The sequence below is a fragment of the Sinocyclocheilus anshuiensis genome, unplaced genomic scaffold (assembly GCF_001515605.1).
Source record: "Sinocyclocheilus anshuiensis isolate Anshui unplaced genomic scaffold, SAMN03320099.WGS_v1.1 scaffold2045, whole genome shotgun sequence".
Taxonomy (NCBI): Eukaryota; Metazoa; Chordata; class Actinopteri; order Cypriniformes; family Cyprinidae; genus Sinocyclocheilus; species Sinocyclocheilus anshuiensis.
The window spans coordinates 86,528-95,835 of NW_015536593.1; the positions used below are offsets into that span (position 1 = coordinate 86,528).

Below are 9,308 nucleotides of genomic sequence, written 5' to 3' on the forward strand. Positions count from 1 at the left end.
ATGAATTAATTAATTATATGAATGTACCTCTGAAGGTTCTGACTGTCTTCAGAAATGATTCGATGGCATTTTGTTTTCATCTTCGCTCCATGTAATACCTAAAGGAAGTGTTCTTAATCGCAATACTGCTTTGTCCACAGAGGTTATGGGAAACAGCTTTTCCATAAGCGCCACCTGCTGTCAGTGAGTGGATTTACAAAGACTTATATTTACATTCAGCCTGTGTGCAGTTTCTGCTAAAAACGGACTGAATTTGCATGCCCTTGTGGCTTATGTGGATTCTACACATTTAAACAATTCAGATAAGTTATCTAGAATTATACATATAATCATTTATTAATCAATTATCATTTTGACTTAACTCTTTTCTTTATTTAAATACTGAAATGTGAGGTTTACCTTTTTATGAAACTTTTTCAAAGCTTTATTTGAACATTTACATTAGATATTTGAACATGCTATTAAACTGTTGTCAGTCAAGTTGTCATTTAAAATCCGAACATCATTGGTAATGTTATTATTTTAGTGATTATGCAAACAAAAAGTCATTTTATTTGTTGTTTGTTGATTTTTAAATATAAAACTTGGTGAAGTGATTTATGTGTTGGTACTTTTTGAACATCTCCAGCACATTTTAACAATACTGTGATAATACTGATAACTGTGATAATTTGGGTCACTATAATCGTGATAAGAAATTTTCATACCGTTACATCCCTAATAGTAAGTATACTAATAGCACACTTAAATTTCTTTTTTGTAAGAGACTACAAAATACAAAAGCATACCAGCAGCTAAAATGTATCCAGTGATAATACATTTACAATTTTACGTATTTTATTAAAAAATACATTCCTCCAAGACTAGTGCTAGACAGCTTTATCACTCATTACAGACATTCAGACCCCTGTACCAAGCATTAATTGAATTGTATTATTTTATCATGTTTTATTGTTTGAATCTTATTTGAAGTTGATCATTTATTTTTAGGCGTGTTCAGTTCTGTTCATGCGTGATCTCATATAAGAGCACCATGTGTGTCAGGGCTGGTAGAGCGTTCCAAATCAGTCACTTATGAGGTTTAATTTCAGTTAATATGCTCATGCGTTTAACGTGAAGAGTATGTCCAGTTTTTTAAATGAAGAACCATCTTTAGTAAGTCTTGAAGCAATTTAAGCACCACACAAAATGTAGCTTTTCATCTGGCACCACAGATTTTCAGTTTCTCTGGGGCTCTCTCAAAGAGAGATAGAGAGAAAAGGGGGGATTGCAGTGAGCTAAATCTCTGGCATGCATTGAGTGCATAATCGCTAAGTGAGCACGGGTCCGGGGAGCAGATGTCACATGGTTGAGGGGGTAAAGACTCAGGAATTATGTGGGACAACTGCTACACCGTCCTAACTACATGAAGATGTGTCTCATATGAGAGAATGAGGGATATAGTAAGAGAAAAATACTGACACAGCAAGAGATATAGGGGATGCACAGCCATCTGAAGAAGGTGTCGTGAGAGAGAAATAAAGAGAAGGAGAGAGGGACAGAAATAAAGATTAAAAGGTATAGCCCATGAGGATTGTGGATTACTTCATGACAGGAACCTAAAGCCAAAGCTTAATGGTAACTGATGAGAGAGAAAGAGACTCTAATCATAGAGAGAACAATTATTTAAAGAACAATTATTGTCAATTTCTTGTAGAAGTCAATCCCAGAATGCACTGTATCAAGAAGCTTCAATGATGTTCATGAAGACATCATAAAAGTAATCCATATGAATCAACACACAAACATGAAGCACATCAAATATGGTAAGTGCAAGCTCAATCATGCTAGTTTGAAGTGTGAAAACCAAGCATGGCACACAAGAAAGTGTGAGCTTCTGTGAGAACCAGTGAGGTTTGTTCTCATATCTCAAGCAAGCACATTTGAGCTTCTGTTTAGCATAATTGATGAGTTATAAGTATGTGCATTGATCAATGTTTATTATATGTGAATAAAAGCTTAAAATTGTGGTTGTGTGGACTTTCAACGGATGGACAAAAATGATGAGAGAATATTAAAAATATCTTCATTTGTGTTTCGAAGATGACTGAAAGTCTGTAAACTATAATTATGATGTTAAATTCCCTTAAAGAAATCTTACAGGTATACTTGCAGTACAAAAACTACTAGTTTACTTAAAGAATACTTCAAAGTGTGCTTTCATAAACCAAAAAGTGGGCTAGACATAAATAGCTAGCAAACTAACAGTATTACAAGCAATGTTGGGTGTAACACATTACAAGTAACGTGAGTTACGTAACAACGTGAGAGTGAGTAAATGTTGACAGAATTTTAAGTTTTGTGTGAACTCTACCTTTAATGATAAGAATCAGTAGTCTGGGAGTAAAGTTTTCATTTAGTGAGCAAGACCTAGGTTCAAATCTCTGCCTAATTTTTTTCAAATACTTTTTTAATATATTCGACCTTTTTGTCAGTGATCACTGTGAGTTTTGTTATTTAACTTCCCTATCTCACCTACACTTGACTACAGCGTAACACAGGAGGATCATGTGACCTCCAATACTTTCCCTAATACTCGAATTTGTATCACTTTTCATTTGCATGAAGTTAAACATTTTGCAAATTTGTCGACCACAAATGACCACGAAACTCATGGTCACCACTGTTTGTGTTGCTGGGAATCTCATTATAAAAAATGGCTTTCAATCGCTTTGTTGTTGTATGTGTGAACTTCCGCTTAGGCATGTATGCAGGTGGCAGCCAGCAAGATCATTTTTTGGAAAGGGGCTTCTGCAATGTGGCTTTAGAACAGTGGAACACTCTCTGAACCCACCTGAACCATCTCACAGTAAAGACAGAGGGAGACCAGCACTATACTTCAACAATTTAAAGGTAACTGAAGATTTCTCACTGGGCTTTGATTAAGTGACAGTAAAAGGCAAACTATGTGTTTAATATTGAATAGCTTTTGAGAAATTAAAGCTAACATGAAATCAAATGGACCATTTACTCTTAATACATGGTCCTGGTTGTATTATAAATAATTAACTGAAGCAAATTACTCAAAAACAAATGTTATAACTAGCTCTTCCACTGAAACGAAGGCTATTGCTTAATGTTAACTGATATCCATTCCAAATCCATTCCTCACAAATGTTTTAGTGAATTCTGTCTCCATTCTTGTATGCATATCCCACTGAACAATGAAGTGCAAACAGCAATTTACATTGACTTTCACAAGTCCAAGATTACAAGTGTATTTCATTACAGACTCATCTGAAGCCAAAAACAAAATAGGAATAGGAAAAATGAATACAAAAAGAGAAAAGGCAGTACCTTGATATGTTTGACTCCACAGCTCACTAGCTTGCTTTGCTGATACAGGTCCCATGATATGTCAAATATCTTTATGAAACATAGGAAGACAATAACAGTATGATTTATTATATTAGTAGGTATTTTCAGAATTCAGTGACGTGTATGTTGCCTTCAAGCCCTTTTAAATACTGTAATTTCAAAATTATGGTTGGAATTATGTTGGACAATTTTTCTATTTTTCATTTCCTAACAAAGACAGAAAGCTTGTTTAGCACTAGTGCACTAAAATGCAGTACAAATGAGAATTCAGGAAGGATGCATTAAATTGATCAAAAGTGACAGCAACAACATTTATAATGTTACAAAAGATTTCTACTTCAAATAAATGCTGTTCTTTTGAACTTTCTATTCATCAAATAATCTTGAAACAAATGTATCATGGTTTTCATAAAAATATTAAGCAGCACAGCTGTTTTCAAACACTGATAATGATAAATGTTTCTTGAGATGCAAATCAGAATGTTAGACTGATTTCTGAAGGATCGTGTGACACTGAAGACTGGAGTAATGGCTGCTGAAAATTCTGTAATTTTATAATGAAGTACTATTTAATATGTCTGAACTACTTGTGTGTGTTACAGAGCCAGAGAAATCAGTAAAGAAAATGTAAGACAAAGTCTCCCTGACTGAAGTGTGTGCAAATGTGTGTTTTGGCCCCAAGGATGTGCCATTTTTAGTTGCAGTGTTAATTTATGCAAAACGAAATTCATTTCAGTGCATTCCCAGATTCCCTGAATCCAAGCCTTCCTTGCTAACATGATTATGGCTGTCTGTCTGCAATGTATGATTGTAACATATGAGTTACTCTGTGTAGCCTGACTGAAACTAAAGGACCGAAGAAAGTCCACTAGATAATGAGAAGACAAAAGAAACATTACACTGCCTGTCTGCCGTTTGTAATGGTGTGTGTGTGTGTGTACCTACTTAACCATATTTTGGGGACAAATTTGTACCCAAAAGTGAGCTAAACCTGACAAAATCTCCAAAAACCTCCCTTTGGGGACGTCCTCGTTTGTAAAACTGGTATAAAAATAAAGTAAACAATGTTTTTTTTAAACTGTAAAAATGTTTCCTGTTAGGGGTAGGTTTAGGTGTAGGGTTGGTGTAGGGCAATAGAATATACAGTTTATACAGTATAAAAACCATTACGCCTATGGAATGTCCCCATTTAGATAGCTAAGTAAATGTGTGTGTGTGTGTGTGTGTGTGTGTGTGTGTGTGTGTGTTTGAGTTCTTACCCGGTCTGTATGACCAGGAGCAGCTGCCAGAACTTTCCCCTGTCTCCAGTCCCACACACAGATTGTGTTTTTAGAGTCCAAGCCCACAGACACCAAACACTGCAAACACAAGAAACAAAACAAGTAACACCATAACTATAAAAAATCAATATGATAAGGAAAACTCTACTTCTTGTAGAGTTTAGCTTTAACCATAATCAAACACAATTAAACCAGATAACCAAGGTGTTCAACATTGCTTAACCAAACATTGCAGGCAGGTGTTTTGGATCAGGATTGGAAATGAACTCTGCAGGAAGGAAGCTCCAGAAGCAGGGTTGGCTAGACGCTGTTTATTTCATAACTGTATGCTGTTTATAGTTGCTAGGCAACACAACAGAGTGCATGAAATATTGAAATCAACTGTAGTGCACTCATAGGAAACCTGTTTTAAAAAACACCATGAAGTTGTCTTGAAGAAAAAATGTAAAAAGACAAACACTAAGACAAGCAATGTATTAAAATTCTAAAATATATTCTATATGTTATGTAATATATTACTTGCAAATATCATGTGCAAATATCACCCTACATAGGACAAGCACTGGATGGATGGGTGTGTCAAAAACTTTGGATGTTAAATAGTGTCTAAACTTGTAAGACTGTTCATGAAATGTGCTTTGTGGTCAGATTGTCTAGTAAAGTACTCAGTAAAGTCATTGTTTAGATTACATTATTTAGGGCTGGTTTTGAGAGAGTTTCTGTTAGCCTAAAATGTCTCAAAGCTAGGTCATACCAAGGAGGATGATAACTATAATGATAACTACAACTATAGCATTTTAATAATTGTTCTAATTCTAGGAGAATAGCAAAGTCCACATCACAGCTATAACGCTAACAGCACAGAGGAACGAGATCATTGGAATCACTTTCAGAACTTTTTTTTCCAGCTGTTGACCGGTCCCACTTTATATTAAGTGGCCTTAACTACTATGTACTTACATTTAAATTAATCATTTGGTACAATGCACTTATTGTGTACATACATGTTTTTACATTGTACTTATATTTAAAAAATACCTGCATGTAATTACATCTGTAATTAATTTCTGTAATTACATTTATAATTACACTGTTGGTCCATCCCTTACACCTTAACCCACCCTTAAACCTACCCATACCACCAAACCTGTCCCTAACTTTCCCCGTTTCCCACAACACCCAACACCCAAATTCTAGTTTCCCTCTGGTGCTTATGACATTGTGCGAGCATTCATGTGCACCTGTTTCAAAATTATGATCATTCTGACATGAGTTGAAGGCAGCAAGACAATCTTGGTTACAAAACACATGCGAACGAGATGAAAAAATCACTTTCAGGACTTTTTTTTCCAGCTGTTGACCAATAAAAACATTGGCCAATCAGAATCCACCCGACTCTGAAGCGCTTAAGCATTTAAAGCTATTATTTCATTATTGTGCATTGGTGTGGGCGTTAATATAGTTATTATTATAGTTATTGCTCTTGAAGGGGCCTTTAACATTGTAAAACATATATGAATCTGTCACCATCTATATACAGTGGGTACGGAAAGTATTCAGACCCCCTTAAATTTTTCACTCTTTGTTATATTGCAGCCATTTGCTCATCTATATACTGTACTTCCAACTACTGGAACTAAATTGCCAGAAGCTTCTCAAAACTGCATTTTTCTCTCAAACTGTGCACAAATCATGTGTAATCTTCCCAAATGGTGTTTGCTGAGGGGACCTCATTAGTTCAGTGTCCCTTTGATGTGAGTTTGCTGTTTTCCACCTCTGTCCCATCAAACCTGATGCACCAGTTTTCTTCTAAGCTTGCACCACGCTGGCTAGGGCTAAAACGGAGTGCCTTGAGTCAATTATGGGATGCTAAACCTCTGATGAATTTGAGAAGAAAAGTGTTGCTTTAGACACCCCGGGTCTTTGAGGTAGCGTCCCGCCGCTCCTCTCTTGCCGTTTCATCTGACGGTGTGAAATAAATCATGAGGCCAATTTCCTGCTGAAACTCTGCAAATCACTTTCTCAGCTCTGCTGGGGGAAGCTGAGGGGTGAATTATCTCAGATAAAGTGAGAGTGAGCAAAGAAGTGTGAAATGTTAAGGTACGATTTTCCATTCTATCCCTCTATTATCTCCTCCAGTGAGTTGGAGTGCTTCTGATAAATTGACACTGTAACCCAGCTCTCATCTACTTTAGCCTTCTATTGTACAATGTTACAAATTCAATAAATCACATTTACACTGAAAGCATTACACACTGCCATCTGTCTACACAGTATGATATGTGTTTTTGATTAAATAAAGCTGGTTAAGGTCCCCGTGCTCCCTGCTGCTGTTAAATCAACATCACACTAACTACTTGCCAGAAATTAATTCGAATAATAAAATTATTATTGTAAATAAGTCGTATAACAGTGTAATAACATTTAAAATAATTAATTATACCACATTTCTGACTAAATCTGTCTGGTTACAGTTAGTGTTAATACAGCAAATTTGCAATTTTGAAATGACTGTAATGATTTGAAATGGTTGAAATACTAATTTCCTGCTGCGGTACCAGATGCGCTTTCACATTTTCTTATATAAGACTGAGAATGCAGTGTTTGTGTGTGTGTGGTGTGTGTGTTTTATATAGTCTGTTGTGCTGTATCGCAACCCTCTACATTGCGAGTAAATCACTCGCATATGCGACTAAATCTTCACTCTGGCGACTAAATGATGACTAATGTATGTTTCACAGAGTTATCTGTAACCTGTTTAGTGTGATTCAGTGGGGACACTGAAAAATGGCCCCTTGAGTTCAAATGAATAGTGCTGTTTCGTTCTGTTTTTAGTTTGCCGCTTGATGTTTCTCACTCAAAAAGTAATGGCAGCACATAATCATAGAATAGCACAACTTTGCATTGGCACTAGTGTGATCTTTAACAACATTTTGTCCTACCGGCAGATAAATAGTGGACCAACCATTCAGTCATAGTCTGGAGCCCTAAAAAGGAGGCAGAACGATTGTGTGCTGTGTTTTTTGAACAAATCAGTTGAGAAAATGATTCAAGGACTAATTAAACACAGTCCCTTGTTTCATTCCTGAATGAACCAGCATTTTTGAACGAATTGATTGAGTGAATGACTCACTAACTCATTTATAAAAACAGGCACCTAATTTGTTTCTGAATGAATTATCAATTTTGAGCTAACTGATTAAGTGAATAATTCAATGACTCACTCATAAAGTCACTTTTGTTTTTAAATCGACTGAATGAATGATTCAATTTCTGAAATATGCAAATACAGACACAAACAGTAAAAGTCTCAGTGCAGTGAGACTGTTGTATCTGCACCCTTGGAATGCTGTTTGACCAATCAGTTTCAAGGAATGCAACTAACTGTAGTAACACGAGCTATACAACACTGCTTGACTTGGTCTAGATGGGGCAGTTCTTACTTAGTGCAACATCAATAGCTTTTTCAAAAAGCTCTGAAAATTAACGTGCAGCAGTTTTATTGAACAATGTTGAAGTGTAGTTGACCAGAAAGTGCAGCAAGAACATATCAGTATATGATGGAAGTTTCTAAAGCCATTATCTTCTAGACAATGTCAAACCTCACAATGCTGCTTCATGTTGAGGGTAAAATTTGGCAATGTTCCAGAGTTTGTCATTTGATGTTATCACTGAGGATTTTGCATGTTGTTTCTGTCTAGGTGACAACCAGCAGCTCCGGCAGACACACAGTTATACAGTCTGACACATACTGTCACACTGTGGGAGTCACACCGTTGGTGTGTTCGCAGATGTGACTTCAACAACTAATAATAAACTTCACAGCACCTCATACTGAGAGATGAATCTTATGAGTTCATAACAATGTCAACTCCTTGGTATAAAGTGAAATCTTACTTATTGCTCAGAACACTCACCTGTCCATCAAGGTCGAAGGCGAGACAGGAGATACCGTGTGTGTGCATGTCTTTCAATATGGACACTGTCTGCACAGTATATGAGTCCCACACACAGATATACGGCTCCTTTCCAACCTGTCCTGTGGCCACCAGCACTCGCTCTGGATGCAGGGCTAAACTGTAGAAAGAGAATTACAATGAAGTTAAGATATTAAAAGGCCAATTAATCAAAAATTTTTACCATTTCAAGTTTATCACAACAGCTGAAAACCATGCCTGTGAAAACATAATCTGTGCAAATATGTCAGCACAAACACTTTTTCAACTATATCAGATGATAAATATTTGAACTAGAGCCCGACCGATATATCGTTTTGCCGATATTATCGGCCGATATGAGCCTGTCGCCGATATATCGGTATCGGCCGCCGATATGAACATTTTTTTACAGAACATATAACGCAGATAAAATGCTTGAAATGGTGTAATTACTTAGTTTGTCCAGCAGAGCGCGCTCCATTGTTTGCTACTGGCGATCTGGATGAAACGCTTTAAAGCTTAAGTCTATGGAAAACCATTGAAACTTTGAACGGCAATATTTCCGTAACGGCGCGGCGAATCCGCACCAAATTCGGGTGATCCCTTCAGCTCGAGGAACCCTCTAGAACGCGAATCGAGTATACGTCTAGAGGCCCGCTTTCGAATGAGACCACCCACGCGTCGATAGCCCCCGGGGTTCGGGAGTTACGGGTGGTTAAATTCGCGGTCCGGC

General features: G+C 36.8%; 1 protein-coding gene across 5 annotated transcripts in view; it reads right to left on the minus strand.

Moving 5' to 3' along the window:
- Nucleotides 1–9,308, minus strand: part of LOC107703416 (EMAP like 5) — a 112,244-nt gene that overhangs the window by 71,814 nt on the left and 31,122 nt on the right. For all 5 annotated transcript variants that reach the window (XM_016506054.1, XM_016506045.1, XM_016506037.1 and 2 more), the window contains exons 2-4: nucleotides 8,555–8,714; nucleotides 4,617–4,715; nucleotides 3,337–3,405 (exon numbers count right to left, since the gene is read on the minus strand). In XM_016506054.1, the coding sequence (XP_016361540.1) occupies nucleotides 3,337–3,405; nucleotides 4,617–4,715; nucleotides 8,555–8,714 (328 nt within the window). The remainder of the gene's footprint in view (nucleotides 1–3,336; nucleotides 3,406–4,616; nucleotides 4,716–8,554; nucleotides 8,715–9,308) is intronic.